The following is an 18,318-nucleotide window of genomic DNA, read 5'->3' as shown; positions in this document are numbered from 1 at the left end:
GAGTGCATAATATACAGTATTATATTTTTTTTTTTACATTTTTATTATATACTGCAGGACAAGTCATTACTAAAAAGCCATAAAAAGAAGTGCACCCTCAAAATCTTTGAGGTAGACTGCATACTACACTGCTTTAATATAATAAATGAGCTTTTCAGAAAAACATCTAGGTCACAATCCATAGTCGAAATGAGGAGTAAGACCCAAGTGCGGGACAAGGGCAAAGGAAACCATGGACTTTTTGTCATAAAGCAACTAATGACTAAACACAAAGTTGTGACAGTCAAGAACAGAAACCAGTTCTAACAAAGATGAAGGGAACCTAACTGTAATTACAAAAGGAATAGCTTTTAGAAATGAAACAGGAAGTGACCATCAGAGAACACAGGACAAGAAAATGAGGCAAACCCTGAATAAACACTGAACCCAAAACACTGACCATGGCACTGTGTTCTAGTAGAGACACAACCCTTCTTCAGTGAACATATCAGCATGTTGAAAACGCAGAGATACAGCTTTACAGAAATGCTAGCTATCGTGGCTGCGGATTCTATTTTGCTGTCAGTGTATCGTTACAGGAAGTCCTATCTATTTAATGTTGTATATATAACAGTATACAGTCGAAATAATTCCATTTGACTGAAGTTTTCAGTGGATGCATTTACAGAGTGATTGTAATAGAAGAAGAAAATGTCGCAGCAGAGATCCCACTGGAATATAAATGAGAACATAGCCATTTACCACCATTTATTATCCCCTCACTGTCACATGACATTTTAGTTTTTTATGGACAGTCGGGAACAAATCTTCTCACTGACGTTGCTGAAGCTTTATGTTCGACTAAGTCAAAGGCTTTTCAGCATCATGTGACTCCCTCTGACACAAACTGAATGTTTCAGTCTTTTCCCTGAGTGCTGAAGCACCACCAACCAGGATCTAAATACAGCTTGGCAGCTCAGATAAAACAGAAACCTGCACAAAAGGATTTAGTGTTATTCTACACAGCATTAAACTATTATGAGACAGCTTAGTAAATAACTAAATCTAAAAAATCCATGAGAACATCTTTTTTTTTTCTTAGAACTATTTCTTTTTCAACCATGCTAATCATTTTCCTCAAGATAATCAAGACGATTAACTAACCATCACTCATGTTTCACTTAGACACTTCAACCTGTAGCAAAGCAAGTAAAAAAGCCTCCATCTGGAGGAAAATCCAGTTTCATCTCTGACTGTGCAGCGCAGCCAGACTCCAGTGAGTCAGCTCTCTGTTTATGACAGCATCGGTGATCCCAGGAGTCCCAGGGCAAGTCTTCGCAGGATGCCAGTCTTTTGTTGTTTTTTCTTTTATCTCAGCAAATATTGCAACTGGCATCACTTTAAGCTAAATAAAGAATGAAAAATATGCAGCTTCACTTCATGCAATTTATAGTAGGTGTATATTAAGAAAAGTGAGTGGAGAAAAGAAAATTTATTTAGTTTTAACAGATTTAAATGAGATTTTATTCAAGAATTCATTCTTTATTTAAGTAAAATCTTACAAATGGAGTCTGATTTGTATGACTTCTAATATCAAGTAAAAAAGTCAAATAAATAAATTGGTAAATACAACTGTATATACATTAGTATGACTAACAACATTAACAATAGTTATCTAGTATATGTCTTGACTCATTGCTCAGTAACATCATAGATACGCTTGTAATAAGAAAATCTGTGCTGGTAGAATCGTAATAGACCCACAGTGTTCATCCATAAACACAACTGTCAAGAGACTTTAAGAGATGCGAGCAGGGATCACCAACTTCAGACATCTTGGGCCAGTGTCCTGTTGTTTTTAGGTGTTTTCCTGTTACACAGCTGACTAAGCAGGAAAATATCTAAAACCTGCAGGACACTGGCCCAAGGTCCGGAGCTGAGATCCCTGGACAAGAGATATGGACGAGGACAGGCTTTTCAATTTGTGTAACTGCATATTTAAAAAATTAACTTTGAATACTTATAAAATATTCTAATTTTATTAGATTGACTTAACTGTGCTTCTTAATGAAGAGCTGTTAAGTGTTCAGATGGGTGGCTGAAGGTCCTGGAGCACTGGCCACTTTTCCCTTTAATGTCCTACGTGATGATTTTTAAAGGCTTGTTTCTGCTTTTTTTTTCCTTCTTTTTCATTATGTTTAATGATATTGTAAATAAAATAAATAACAACCTGGCTGCTGTCAGTAAATTTATGTCGCTTGACGAACTTTCACCTGAAGTCACCCATGACACTTTTCAGTTAAACTCTGCCGTATGAACTGTGGTGCTACAAAGACTGGTAGCAATGCCATCATGAACAGCCAATGAAGGAACTTTATGTTTCTTCATATATAAAATTTCTTATGTGTTTTTAAATACTGAACTTTTAGCAGGTATTTGTGAGTCATTTAGTGCATTCAACTTCACATTTGCATTTAATGGTCTTTTAACAACCCTTGGGGGCTTAGATTCAAGCATTAGTGTTACTCTGTAATCAGATTTTACATATTTGTGCTGTCTAGACAATCAATAAACCTTGCTACCCTCTGTTAACAAAGTACAAATAACCTGACTGTAAACACAAATACCTTTTGTAGATTGGTTATTCAGGTAAGTCTTGAAAATGCCTAATGTTTCATCCTCAAGCGTAAAGATGCCTTGATAACAGAGGGATCTTCTGATTAACTTCAGTGAAGTCAGAGACTTTTCAGGACCTGGCAAAGTAGAACGGTACTTAGAAGTATACAGAATCAGGATGTGCATTACTGAAGTGATTAAGCTATGGACATAAATTAACTTTAAAGTTTACAGAGTTTTTAGACTCCTGCCATTACTCTGTACTTTGTTAAAACATGAATTACGTATTTGAAACAAGCAATCTTTTACTCAAAATGTTTCATTCCCTTTCTTTGCTCCATCACTTTTGTTTGTCATTAGTACGCCAACATTTTTTCCGTCACACTTCAAGGAGCCTTTAAGACTGAAATGATGCAGATGTGGACAAAGATGTGCAAACACATTTGGCAGGAAGACAGCAAGACTCTTTTCTCTCTTTACTGTCATAAGTAAAAGGGTTGAGACAATGACAGGAAAAGGCAAAGGGAAATATATTTGAGAGGAGTGGATATAATGAAAACAGATGCTAAACACACAAACTCCTGGAGGACTAATGACACATGTTGACTACCTCATCTTTGTTATTTAGCCCAAAGTTACACATACAAACATGCAGCACAAGAACACTGACCCTCTGCAAATGCTGCAGAGCAGAGCTGATACAGTAGTTTATGCTTCATAGTTTGTCCTTGAAGTCTCTTTTGTAAAAACAAGCTTGGCCATGCATGACGGTCTGCTTGGCTGATAAACTAACACTGATGAAATACGCAGTCCCTCCTCCTGGCATGCTTATGTCTGAAACACAAACTTGTTACATCTGAAACTGGGTCAGACTCATAGTAAACTTAAAGTATAAAGAATCATATAAGTCTGGGTTTTTCTTTTTGTTTTTTTATTGAGAAAGTGAAGGACTTGTAAATCTAACACATAAATGGGTATTTGTTTATCATTAGATGATCCTGTGAAATTTGTCAAACACAACACTGTAAAAGATTTCCAAATGAGAATCAGAGTTTTGGGGTGTTTGTTGTTTTTGTACAAGAATGCTGTAAGGTCATAGACAATTTGCATGGATGCATTTTCAGGGAAAGAAGAGAGGATTATTTTAGACCCAAAGCTGAGATGAGACACAGAGGAATGCAAAGAAATGGAAGATGGGAGTCAGGGGACAGATTAGAGGAAGCAGAAAAGGGATCATATATGATGTGAAAGGGAGGCAGACAGCGCAGTGAAGGGATGAGACAGGGAGGCCCAGGGGAGGTATCAGTGAGGCTATCGATCTATCCATCCAGCTCACATCTGTCGTCCTGCTTCTTTCTTCCTTTCTCAATGAGCATCATCAACACAGGATGGATTTCTTTGGTGTTGCTCCTCTTAATTTGCATGACTGGGATGAATGGATAGATGAATAAAGAAAAGGCAACAGGAAAGTTTGGGCAAATTTACAAGGATATTCCATATTTTGCGAGAGCAGAGGGATATTAAACATACAGTGACAATAAAACCAGCATCGGTGCATACAAACTATTTATTTAGATTTTAATGTGCAAAAAGAAAGCAAGGTTTCATGGCTACTGATGGATTGACGTCCTGTCCAGGGTGAACCCTGCCTCTTGTCTAGTAGCCACTTATATAGGCTCTAGCCTCTGATAACAGTTCATTGGAATGAGCGGGGCTGTAATGGACTGATGGTTTAGTGGCACAATCAAAAGTTTAAATTCTAAATTAACTGTAACATACACTGTACCTAATAGTATAAATAGATTATGTGGCAGTTTGTCTGCCAAAAAATTCAAACCTACAGTTGAAGTGAATAAAATTGATAATCTATCATTCAATATTCCGCTGGGTCCTTAAATTTATGTGGATGTTACTCTGACACATCCAACAAACATCATTTTGGCAACAGCACTCTCAGAGCGCAGAGGCCTCAACCACACTTCAAAAACGAACTGCTCAAGGAACAAGCCTAAAGAGCTCAAGGCACTGGCCCAACCTCCAAATTCCCCAGGTCCCAATTCCATCCGCAGGATGTGCTGTAACAAATCCGATTTATAGAAGCAACACACCACAATCCAAAAGATCCAAAGAACCTGCAGCTAACTTCCTGATGGCAAACATCACAATGATCTTATTCCTGTGCTCTGATGGGTCTCAGCTGTTGTGTCAAATTGAAGAGAAACTACACAAAAGTTTTGTTTTTACAATGTTAATGATTTACTGATTGTACATTTAGGCCAATATATCGTTTTATTAAATACTTAGCTGCTGGATTAACAAAAGTAACATTATTGTCTGATTACTGTCAGCATAAACAGTTTTTAAAATGCAAAAATAATGTATTGTAATGTACTTTGATGTAAATAATTTCTGGCTACTAATGATAATTATATTTGTAGACATTTAGTCCTAAAGCCAAATCAAGTTTAATTTTAGTCTGAACCACTTCTACCAGTAAAGAGTATTATGGTCCTTGAAGTAATTTTGAAATTAACAAAACACATTTAAACCTGTTGCATTTTCACTGAAGAAGCCCTTTTCAGCCCAGAAAAGCCATGCTAATAACTTATTATGATTTTAATGTCTGTTAAAAATAAACAAAGATGCATCATAACTCTGACATACAAAGCAAACAAAAAATGTTATCAAGAAAGTGACAGAGTGGGAGAACAGAAGAGAGGAATATGAGTAGAGAAGGAACAAAACAAAAATGTCTCTGCACTCAACACTGACATTTGATTCCTGTCTGTTTCATCAGCTGATATCTACGGTACTTCGCCAACAGTCCATTAGCTTAATGTCATTAAGCTTACTCTGCAGGACCCATGTCCATAGTGATACATACTTTAATATCAAAGACAGAACACTTAAATCTAGCTTGTTCCGTTTTTAGAAAAAATAAGCACTTTCACTGATAAAACAATCAGCCAGTTGGAGAATCAATTATTCATTCAAACATCCAACCAAAAGAGTTTTTTCTACTCCATTGAAGAATGTGGCATGCAGTAAAAAATGGTGTTTTATTCTCCTGTTTGGTGCTTTGTGACTGAGTGCATTGAAGCAATACTTGTTTCAGATCAAACAGAGAAAGCTGTGCTGTCTTGCAGCACGCTTTGGGACTGAGTAGGTCTCGGCCTGTAAAAGGAGGTTAGCTGGTTGGAGTCTGACTACGAGCGGAAATCCTGCTGACTGCACTACAAAGCTAGCTGCTGACTCTAGACCTCTTTTAGTGTGTTGTGTTCCATCTGTTCACTGGTGAAGCTCAGTCATGGAAAGATATAAAAAGAAATTCATATGCATAAATATTCACATATATGCACACATCATGAACATACAGTGCATGTACAATGACACTGCAAGGCAGTCATGTAAAAAAGTCTTTCAAATATAATGTTTTAAACATATGGACATAATGACGTATATTAATATATATGAAACTCTTCCTTCACCCACCGCCTATCTCCCCTGGGCAGGCTGGGTGGCTGTTCATCTCAAGCTCGGGTCCTCTACTGTAGTACTGGGAACTTCAGGGTCTTACACAATATATTAGCTGTTCCTAGGACTGCACTCTACTGTATGGAGATGTCTGATGTTTCTCCAGGTCACGGCCCCCAGTGATCTGATGACCACGGGTATTACTGTTGCAGTCACCTTCCAGGCTTTCTTCAGCTCTTCCTTGAGTCCTTGATATTGATCCAGTTTCTCGCTGGCTTCATCGATCACTACGGCTTTCCTTTGCTGATTGTCCATGAACACCATGTCCAGCTGGTTGCTGTGGTCCAAACTTCCTTCTTTGGCCAGCTTATTATCCTAGCAGGGTATCTGACCACTGGCAGGACATGGTTGTTAATTGCTCGGATCTTTTTCTTGTCACTGAATTGACTTCTCAAGACTTGCCTTACTCATTGCAGATATTTGGCTGTGGGGGCGTTCCTTGTGGCTTCTTCGTGGTTGCATTTGCTTGTGGTATGCCAAGGTACTTATAGCTTTCCTCAACATCTGTTATTCTGCTATATAATGCGTTATTTTGGACAGCCCTAATGCCTCTATAGATGGACTTCGGATGGACTTCGCCTCTGTGGAGAATGGAGTGTTTTAACACACACTCTTTTCCCTGTGAGAACTTTTCCACTTTTCCCGCATTTTTTTAAAAACGTGTGACAGCCCAGCTGTGTTTTGCACCGTGTCTGCTCTAGTAGATCTCTGGTCATCTCTGTGTGAGACGGCTGTCTGTAACTACATTATTACGCTGCTGGGATATTTAGATAACCTGCAGTGACTCTAATGTTTAAAATATTCAGGTTTTTCTACAGTTGAACACTGTAGATATCTCACATCATTTTTGGTCTCTGGTGACAGCGCTGTTTTCCAACTACTGCATCCTTTTTGTTCCTTTATGTAATACAGTTTGTAATTGGCTTACATCCTAGCTTTAATCCCAGTATAGTCACAGTTCAGCTTCTATCTGTGTGAGTTCAGAAGCTATTAGTGATTTGGTTGTGCTGGTTCCTTCTTGTCTGAGTACTGGCCATAATTTAATATTTAATTATCAAATTGATTTTGGTGTAACCCACTCAATGAAAGACACTGAAACTGAAGAATAAACTGATACAAAATATTGTGAGTGCAAGAGAGACAGAAAACAAACAGATGTGAGTATATACTGATGAGGTGTAAATGTCTGATGACAATATAAAGGCATTTATTATATTGTTAATTTTTACCTTGGCAGGTGAAGCAGTGGACATGGAAGTGTGTGTTCTTCACACGCACCACCTCCCCTCGACAAACCTTCCCACAGCGCTCACACATGATGGACGAATTCATACGGTTGGAGAGAGGAGAGCTGCTGTTGTTGTTTCCTCCATAGAGACCTGACTGATACTGAACTGGAGCGAGAGGAGAAGATCAAAAACATGTCACTAATTGTCATTTTCAAGCTGCTCCTTTCGTCTTTCTCATCTGGATTCAACAGATGAAAGTATGATAAAGATAATAGTAACAGTTGAGCAGATACACACAAATAATCCCATACATGCCTGGCTTTAAATTCACAGAAGTCTTAGTGATTAACTAACTAACAGCATCTCCTGGAAAGTCTGTTAAATTCTTAACAGGAGATTAGTTCAATTTCTAACTATTCTTTAAAAGGTAGCAGCTGAATAGTGTACAGACTTAAAGAGAGACAAGCACAAAGCCAATTTCTTACAGATTTATACCTTATATTGCAGAATAACACATTCAACAAACATCGCGCTGCATTCATGCAGTACAATCTTTAATTAACTGTTTCCATTTAGAGCTGCCCTAGCTATCTTGAGTTTGGCTGGATCATTGCAGAACTTTTGTTCTTTTCTTTTTAGTCATTCTTTTGAGGAGTTGCTGCTGTGCTTGGGATCACGGTCCTGTTGCATGACTCAGTTTCAGCCAAAGATCTAGGCAATAGCCTCAAATTGAAAACTCTTTTATTGTTTAAAGCCTTTGGGTGTTCTTATTCTTGTTGTTATTATTAATTTTCTTGTATTTGCTTTTATAAATGCTTTATTGTTTATCTTTTGCTTCTGATAATTGTTAAGCAGTTTGTTCTACTTCGTTGTTTATTTAAATGTGCTTTACAAATAAATTTGATTTGATTTGAAGCATCCGCTGTTTTACAGATGGCCTCAAGTTAGGGCTGGGCGATATGGCCTAAAAATAAAATATATATATATTTATAACCAAATCCGATTTTTTCTTTTCTTTTTCAAAACGTAAATAAACTTATTAAAAACATTTATTTGTTTTTTTATAGATCAATGCCAGCAAAAATAAGCATATAATGTCATAGCTTTTCCACCATATAAACAACTTCATATCTTACATAGAAATAGGGCTGGGCGATTAATCGATAAAATCGATAAATCGAATTTTCTATTTCTGGAGATTAATTTTTTTGAAAATCGGGATTTTTTCCATAGTTAGTTAGCAGCAGACTTAGCCCTCCCTCCACACCAGAACGGTGTTTGTCTGACAGATTTTCAGTAAAGTGACCCTTCACTCACGCCTGGGATTTAGCTGTGCGTCTAACTGCAGTGAGAAATGCTGCTCGCTATGAGATGCAGAAATCAACTCAACCCACAAACACTAGTTAAGAGATAACCTTCATCAGGGGAATTATTTCTGCAGTGGATCCTGTATGATAAGGATCCAGATGGAAAGAGATCACGGATGCATTGTGTCGCATATTTCAATGTAAGATATGAAGTCGTTTATATGGTGGAAGAGCTATGACATTATATGCTTCATTTTTGCTAGCATTCATCTATATAAACAAATGAATGTTTTTAATAAGTTTATTTATGTTTTGTAAAAGAAAAGGAAAAAAAATCGATTAAAATCGGAAATCGGATTTGGTTATAAAAAATCGGAGATTTTATTTTTAGGCCATATCGCCCAGCCCTACATAGAAATATGCAACACAATGCATCCGTGATCTCTTTCCATCTGGATCCTTATCATACAGGATCCACTGCAGAAATAATTCCCTTGATGAAGGTTGTCTCTTAACTAGAGTTTGTGGGTTAAGTTGACTTCTGCATCTCATAGAGAGCAGCATTTCTCACTGCAGTTATACGCACAGCTAAATCCCAGGCGTGAGTGAAGGGTCACTTCATTGAAAATCTGTCAGACAAACACCGTTCTGGTGTGGAGGGAGGACTAAGTCTGCTGCTAACTAACTATGGAAAAATCCCAATTTTCATAAAAATAAATCTCCAGAAATGGAAAATTCGATTTATCAATTTTATTGATTAATCGACCATCCCTACCTCAAGTTTTACTTGAGTACTTTGGTAAACACTCGGTGTCAAGGTGCCCAGGTGGTGTGGCTCCAAAACAAACCCAAATCACCATATTTTTGTAACTGTAGCCTGTTGTCGTCATCAGTGAACTAACTGAGGCCTGTAAAGTCTGAGATGTGGCTCATGTTTTTTTGTTTGTTTTTCTTCAATTTCTCAGAACATAGCAGTCTGACCACGAGCTATACTTGCTGGTATGCTCACTCCTAGGAAATTAGCTGTCCTGAATGTTTTCAACATGAATGTATAGTAGGTTGCAGCCCCTTTATGTGTGTCCAGAAATATTTGAGTAATTCTGATATACATGCTACTAGAGACAGAAAAAGGTCACTGTGGATATGTTTTGGGATTACACTTCTTTTATCCTCGATTATGAAACTGGTTAAATCCCTCTTAGAGAAGCAAGTCCTTACTTTATGTTATCTGAAACATACAAGTTCTTCTTCGTCTGTGCCATTGCAGGACAACAGCAAAAAGAACTCAGGCATAAACACATTTCTGACTGTGACTGATTTAATTTTGATTTACAGTGGCAGTGTTAGTAGTTCTCAACACACTCTGCATTACACTGAGCAAAAAATATACTGTATTATGCTCAATTCAATTACATTATAGTTAATGCGACTGCATTCCTGAGTATTATGCAATCGCAGCAAACACAACATGCTGGCAGGTTAAGCTGATGACAGCAGGCGAGAGACAGAGTGAGAGTTGTGGATATCTACATGTGTACAAGAGGAAAAAAGGTAAAAGTGGGACAACAATGTCGTATCCTCAGAATGTGTCTGTGTGTTTGTGTGCATCCCAGAAGCTGGCGTTGGTTCTGTAGCCAGATGGCAGAACGAGGACTGGAACAACAGACAAAAAGATCTGAGCCACCTGTGAGTAGCTGCAGGAGGAATGTGTTATTTTTGTATGTGTCTTTGTTAACATTAGCACGTTTAAATGCTATTTTAGTTTCTGGAACGGACAGTTGTGGAAATGTGTGCCATGTACAGTATGTGTACTTTAGGTTGTTTTCAAATACATAAAAATAAAAAGGATGAAAAAGATGTCAAACATCAACCTAGTAATCAACCCTCCAGGTCGGAGCCCTGTAAACAACAAAAAGCTTCTTATAATGAGTTCAAACAGTTGGCCTGTCAACTTTTTCATCTCCATCTGTGTATCATTTGACATACAGTGTTTCTCTTTGATGCTGGTAGCTGTTATTTCTAATAAACTTGGACAGCGCTGCTTCTCAGGAAGTTTCTCCCATACTGCCTAAGGAGCTTATATTTTTTGGTTATTCTAAGAAATGCAATAAGACAAAGCAAAAAAAAAAGAAAAAAAATTCATGACAACTGAAGACAAATAGATAAATAATCTAGTTCTATACTTGTTTGCCTTTGGCTCTTTAATAAATTACTTCAGTGTCAGACAGATAAATTATACTGCACTCTTTGACAGCACCATATATTTACTCTGACCTGTGACCTCATGGGTTAACAGCCTGGATAAAAACCAATAAGCTCCCCCACAATGTGAATCAAAGCAGTGGGCCAAAATGCAAAGCTTTTTTTCTGATGCAAAGGGTTACAGCCATTCAGCCAGGGCCCTCTGCCACACTGACAAGGTTATAACTGTATCCATTTATCTTTATAAGGTTAAACATCTCCCTCAGGTGGGAGGAATAAAGCTGGAAGACTGCGAGGAGGAGCAGGCAGCAGCTTGAAGTCTTAAACTGATGTAAATTCCACTTTGATCTTTTTAGAAACTGCGTGTGGGGATTTAGTGGTTTCTCATTTCTCAAAGGCCAAGTTTATTTGGGTCCAAGTTGAGACCTTGAGTCACTTTTATATATGATGACCAAAGACAGCAGGCTTCTCTGCTCTACAAATTTTATGAGGAGTTGTTAGAGAATCAGATTATTTGGCTTTGCAGAAAAGACTAAAGCTAAGGATTGTTTAGTTAGTGCTTACAATCCTTACACAAACGGAAAGTAGCCTGTGGATGCATGCTGTCATTATACAAAATGAAGCTGTTTTTTTCACACACACACACACCCGCCACGCTAATTCGTTGACAGTGCTTACCATTTGTCTGTCCGCTCATGGTGCGAAGTGGAATCCCAGCAGCCTGCACACAGTCGCCTTCAGAGTGAGTTCATCTCAGCTTCCAGCGGCAGGACAAAAGCTCCAAATATCACAGCCCGCTCTTTTCAACTATCTCAGTCCCTGTCCGATTTAAACTCTCCCTCCCCTGTCTCCGGCTCAGTCTGAAGACGGCTTTCCCTGCTCCTCCAGGCAAGCGGATTACTGTCAGGCGGCAGACTGCACCTCTCCACCCTGCGTAGAGGCAACTATTAAATAGAAAATAACGGTTGAATGCTCTTCCCTACGCTTCCAGCTTCTATATCTCCCAACAGACTACCATCAGCAGTTTTCCTTTTGCTTCGGCGCACATGCGTCCATCCACGCCATGCAGTCGGTGCGCTCCTGTGGCACCTCGCGTTGGTAGGCACTGCGTGCGCTCTGGTGTCAGGACCGTAATGCTGAGCAGTGACTTTCTGTGGAAGGCTTCTCAGACTAGGGAGCTGTCAGAGAGCGTCCTTTCTGGGCTGGACTGCTTCTCCACACCGACGGAGCGACAGCGCCGAACAGCGTCTGAACTCCAAACTGACAAGAAAACACTTATTTTATTGTGTCAGGTGTACTGTGTGCAATGACAACTATCAGCAAGAACGAAAGGAAAAGGGACAGCACATGTTCTGGAGAGAAAGTCAGGCCAGATGGTTTGGTCATGTACAGATAGATAGTGAATATATCGGGAAAAGATTATGCTCAGGTTGGAACTACCAGGAACAAAAATCCAAAAAAAAGATTAAAGAGGAGATTTGTGAATGAAGTGAAAGCGGACAGAGGTTAGCTGACTTAAGAGAAGAGGATGCAGAAGATGGGTGTAGATTATTCCCTATAATGAGCCCTGAAGGGAACAACCAAAAAGAAAAGAAGATGATAAGTTTACCAAATAGAACAGAACACAAATCTAACCCAGCAGAAAGTAAAGTTGTGGCTCTATATTATATAGAGGTATTTGTTTTAATTGGCAGATCTCTAACTAGAAATACTGTGCATGCCTGTTAACAGACTAACTAACTAACTAACTAATGATTACTTTCATTATGGATGATTTTGCTGATTGTTTTCCTCACTAACTGACTGACTGTAGGCCGTAACAACTGCACTAAATTATTATCAAAGCCCTACTGAACTTTGGCAGAGTTTCTCAGGCGCCACCTAACGATGACTAGTCTGGTCTTGACTCTTGTCTTCTCCTTTTCTCTGTCCTTGTCTCTCTTTCTTTTCCTCTCTTCCTTCAATAAAGTCTTCTTGATTTTCTTTGATGAATCAGTCATGGTGCACTTCAAAACAGCCAGTTGATATCCAGTTACTGGCTTGTAGCATGGTGCAGTAAAGTAAAACTCGCCTCTCACATGATGTCCTGGGCGAGAAAAATGCTTGTGAAGTGCAGATTTTCTGCCTTGGGACTCTGATGGGCAACAACAGCTCTAGGAATGTACAAAATGATTGTCACTATGCCATCAAAATTAATCTGAAATACATATTTTTTAAGGTCAGAAAGTTACTTAGTGCTGCTTTAAGATAGTTGACATTAAAATAGAATCAGTAATAGTCAAATGGTTTCAGCTGTTCTTGTATAAACAGCATGTTTTATAATTATTTCTGCATGTGTGCAAACATCTAGTTTGTATAGCAAGTAGCTAGTGATGCTAGAAAACAATATTTTCCTCTGAAACAAAAATCAAGACAACAGCAAAAAAAAAAGAGAATGAAAAAATGTATATACTCTCTGTAAATAAATAAATAATACATAATTTAACAAAATTAATTAATGAAATAAATAAAGCCAGATAAAGTGGCAGCACATTATCTGCAGCTACAGAGACACACTAACAGGTGGCAGTGTGTGCTTAGACAACAGAAGCCTGTACTGTCTGTGCAGACCAGAGGGTCGCTGCATGATGTTGACTACCATTTATTAAAACTGTGACTTTAACTGGGTCACTTTATAGCTGCAAATGAGAGGTGTTGCATGCGGTGCACACTTTAATCACCTCTGCAAATTGGTATATTCAATATTTCAGACAAATGTGAAGTTATCTAAACTTTTTTAATCAGCTTTGAAGAAGGAGAAAACGAAAGAATGTTTATGTTTGAACAGTTAAACATGGACTCTTATTGTTCTTCCTTTGTATGCAACAGGCTCCACCAACAAAACATGTTTATACAGTCAACTTTTAGCCTATGCTGGCCCACTTCCCTGTAATTGGAAAACAATATGCAGGACACTTCCTGCAAATACTGGCAATCCAGCGGGTGATACTTCCCCACACCTTCCCTTGACTTCTCTGTATAGTAAATGAAACATTAAAGTCCTTTTATATAAAAAAATAAATAAAAAGAAACTCAGTCTCACCACACTTAAGAACTAAATCAGTCAAACAGCAGCGTATTGAACTCTGGCCCGAACTCTGACCTGTGTTGTGTTATAGATCTGACCTGCTTTTTCTGCAAACATCAGCTTCAGGAGGTTTGAATCATTCTGTAAGTTCTCAAAGCTTCCTCATATCTCTGTGGCTTTTCTGCCTCTGATAGCTCAGCACAGAATGAAAACTGTGCAGGGTCAAAACTCTAAGTCTTGACTGATGCCTGCAATAGGAAGTCTAACAGGGTCAGAAAAACAATATGTGACGTTGACTATCACAACCATTCTGTATCTGCGCAGGTGTGATTAATGACCTATTGTTGAGTCTGCCTGTTTAAAAGCACAAAGAAACAAAGGTAAGTACATTTGGAAGAACATTGTCTGGCAGCTGTACTGTTTATTACAACTCTGTGTGTCTGTATGTATTTGTGTGTCCCAATCTGGGCCAGTATTTTAACCAATGTTTTAAAAGGAAACTACCTTGAATGAGAACCATATTGCAGCGAAAAAAACAGAAGCAGGTTGAGTATTTTTGGAGTTTCAAATAGTCCCACAAATTGCAGCAATCTTCTCAAGGACATTAATTTTCTACTATTTGCAAGCATTTATGAGTTAAACTGCAGAGGAAATACTGCAGATTCCTGCTTCTTGTGAAAGATGTAAAAGTCTGTTTCTGGTCAGACCAGATGGTAAGATGCAACAGTTTTATTTTATTTTATTTTATTTTATTTTTTCACTCATGTGAACACAGAATTGTGTTTCAAGACCAAGGAGGCACAAATGACAGGCAGACAGATAAAAGGAGATTAAATAACAAGTGATGCATTGTCAGAGCAACAAATAGCCACATCCTCTTGGACAGGACATAATATAAGAAACATAGCACCACACCAGCCTACGAACATCTTGGCAAAGTCCACCAATCACTTCAAGGGTTTACTTTCTATAACTATAGCATGTCAGAATGTAATTAATCATTAATAATATTAATAAACCTTCATCTTTTTGGTATATATATACAAAGGGGAAAATGGATGGATGGATGGATGGATGGATGGATGGATGGATGGAGAAACATCACTGTACTGACATTTTACTTCATGACTTTGTAAAGTTACTTGACACTTAACAGTCAGGGAGTCACATAAGAGCTGAGAAAATTAATGTATTCATTCTCCTTTTTTGAAGACAATGTGCATCTTTATCAGTTTTTTACCAAAGTGCGCGCTTCATTAGTCGCCAGTTTCAGGTGTTGTTTGGTGCAGGACTGATAGCTCCCCATGGGAGTTTAGAGCTTTTTGACATATACTGTGTTTGGAAAACAGCTCACATGACTGCAGTGCGGATTGTCTGAGCCAAACTTAGTGAAATTTAAACGGGATCTTGTTAGCTTTGTTTTAAGTAAACATTTTAAATCAAGTTATTGCCCTCAGCATCAAATTTATTGCCGCTGTGCTTGCAATTAACATTAGTGGTGAAGGAGAAGATCCCAGCAGGGAAAAACCAGTAAGGAAACATTGAAGACCAACAAAACCTTGCTATGAAGCAGACAGAATTTGTTTGATAGATGACCAGTTTTACACCAAACACACAAAATTTTACCCATTTTTTTTACATAAAATATTTTTAAAACTCCTTATTTATGTTCTATGTATTTATGAATAGTGTAAAAAGACTGATATACTAAAAACAGCTAAACAAATTTAGAATAAAAAAAACTGTAAGAAGTACATCTAAAGTGCAAAGTTAGCAAAAGCCACCTAAAAAATAAAAACAGTGTATTATAGTTTCCTTCACCTTGTCATCGCACAGCTGAGGATCTGGGGGTTAAGGTCCAGTCACCTTTACTTTTGAAGTTTGATTAAAAAATGGTGAGGAGTAACCCACTGTACCATGGTGGCCCACTTCAGGATCTCAGGTTGTACTTAGGCTTGTAGAACATCAAGAGGTCAGCAATATATTCTGGAGCTAACCTCCTATGAGCCTTAACCTCATCCCCCTTGAGCCTCCTGCACTGGGTCAGGTTCTATTAAGCTATTTATTGAGGGTTTCCGAGCATGGCACTACATCACATCCAAAATAAAGATGTCACATTTGTGCTGCTTTAATTTCTGTTGCAACTAATTCTGTGGACCAGACATTGAGGAATTTAGACCAGCAAAAACATTTTACATTTTAATTATATTTTTCTTTTATTTTAGCTTAGTTAAAAAAGAATCAAGAGATGCACTATATTTCAAATTGTCAAAGCAGTCTCTTATACTGAGTTCAAACAGTTTTGTTGTGGTTACTAAAGGAGTTTGGAAAAGTTTTCAGGGCAAATTAAGGGGAAAAATAGCCAATCACTCACAGGGTTAAAGGTGAACAATGCATAATGGGCAACTATTTCACACCAAAGGCTTTAGTGAAGTATTGATTATTGGAAACATGTTTCCAAAAAATCTGTTCTAAAACTGAATGGGAATCAGTGAGTTGAAGTTTGTTGAGATTCTTGGGGTATTTTGTTCTTTTGTTCAAATTTTTGGCAGATGTAAATGTCCATATTTTACTTTATTACACAAAAGATAATTTAAAATGGTTTCATTGATATTTAGCTTGAAATTGAAGTGCTTATCAGCAATAACACAGAGGTACGGAGATCCCAGAGTAGTTGTGTTTTAATGACCAATGATATTTTCTTGGCATGTTAAAGTAATGTATATGTGTTTGATGAGTGTGCATTACTGGCACAAACTGTAAATGATATTTTGCTCTTACAACCTAACTCTCTCTGAAGAAATGGCAGAGCTGATTGATGACTTGCAAAATCTAAATTGACTTACATCATGGAAATTTCAGAATAGACTCAGTCTAAAACTAAAAATCAAAACTTGGCAATGTCTGAAATGCTCTGTTGAAATATACTAAGAAACCAAGGTGCACCAATTGTCCCAAAAAAGTACTTAAGTGTAGTTGTTCCAGCCGGTACGTTTTTAAACTTTGTACCTTTGAAAGAACAGATCTCTAAGGACAAAATAGACTTTTTTTTCTGGAAGAGAAGTGTAAACAATAAGAGCAGCCGTTACAGCCACAGTCAATTTAGAATCACCACTTAACCTAAGCTGCTTGTGATGGATGATGAGAGAAAGCTGTGAAACACAGAGAAAACTTATACAGGCACAAGGAGCACATCTAAACCTCTTGACAGAAGGAGATGCTGCCAAGATTCAGATCATGAACCTTCTTGTTGTAAAGCAACAGTTCAAACTACCAGAACACAGTGCAGCCAACACTTCAATTCAAGCTGACTCTGCCTATTTGCCTGTAGCTTATGGCTTTTAAGATCAACTGAAGAGTCTGAGGGATCATTTCTGTACCCGACAGGTTATTTTTCTGAGAATTGTACCCTGGAAATAGAAACAAAACCCTTATTTGTCTGTGTTATTCTGACAAATCCAACAGGAGTAAAACAATATGGTAACGGCTTGACTTAAAATAGAAACTTAAAGCAGATAAATGCTGCTCATCAAGGAAAATATTCTCCTTTTTTTACACTGCATCATAAAAACTGTCTATTAAGAATTTTGTATAATTCTGCTGTGTGTTAATGGGTGATCAAAAGAAATGTATTCATAAAATCTTTTAGTTTCCTTTTACTTTAAGGCTGGATAATCTATGTTGTTCATTTATAGAAATAAGGAAACAGAAGTCTGTGCAGTAACAGTTCAGAGACTCTCCTCCCATTTGAAGACAAGATTAGCTCCTTGTGACAGCAAAAGGTCTTGGTGCACATTGTGTGTGTTTGCAAGTTTCTGGGCGAGGAAATGGGAAAAGCTGAAGGTGAGGTCACAGCCATTGTGTCTGTGAAGACTATAACAACTCGATCTGCATCTATTTCCTATTATTAAAGGGTCGTAAGAAGGCTCTTGGTGTCAGGATCTTGATCTTTACAGGCAGATGTATTGTTGATAAAACCAAATCCAGAGGTCAGAGGATATAGCGCACGCCCCAGAATTTTAAAATTTATAGATGAAGGAGATTAAAGTCCATGATAAATCAAAGTATATTTATCTTTTAACTTTAAATAGAGGACAGACTGCACCTTATGTCAACTGGGCCTCAGATAACTTTTCCATTTTTGCCCCCATGCTATCAAAAAAAGAAACACATCCCTTGCAATAATATTTTGTTTTATCTGCAGGTTTTCAAGAACTGTGTTTTTTTTTGTTGTTTTTTTTTTTTAGGTTTTGTTTTTATCATATTGCAGCCATCCTTTGGCTCGGGCACATGTTGAGTTTTTATCTACTGAGAAGATGAGCCCATTTTTGACACAGACATCATTTCTTACTATGATAACAATGTGAAGATTAAAACATAAAAC

General features: G+C 37.8%; 1 protein-coding gene across 2 annotated transcripts in view; it reads right to left on the bottom strand.

Annotated features, from left to right (window-relative positions):
* LOC121654862 (actin-binding LIM protein 3-like) overlaps positions 1-11,841 on the bottom strand; it is a 53,358-nt gene extending 41,517 nt beyond the window's left edge. For both annotated transcript variants that reach the window (XM_042009201.1, XM_042009202.1), the window contains exons 1-2: positions 11,546-11,841; positions 7,359-7,523 (exon numbers count right to left, since the gene is read on the bottom strand). In XM_042009201.1, coding sequence (XP_041865135.1) covers positions 7,359-7,523; positions 11,546-11,564 — 184 coding nt within the window. In that variant the 5' untranslated portion in view covers positions 11,565-11,841. The remainder of the gene's footprint in view (positions 1-7,358; positions 7,524-11,545) is intronic.
* Between the last annotated feature and the right edge of the window lie 6,477 nt (positions 11,842-18,318).

Source organism: Melanotaenia boesemani, chromosome 15 (genome assembly GCF_017639745.1).
Source record: "Melanotaenia boesemani isolate fMelBoe1 chromosome 15, fMelBoe1.pri, whole genome shotgun sequence".
NCBI classification, from domain to species: domain Eukaryota; kingdom Metazoa; phylum Chordata; class Actinopteri; order Atheriniformes; family Melanotaeniidae; genus Melanotaenia; species Melanotaenia boesemani.
The sequence above is the reverse complement of the archived record's forward strand: the minus strand, read 5'-3'. Positions and strand labels throughout refer to the sequence as shown.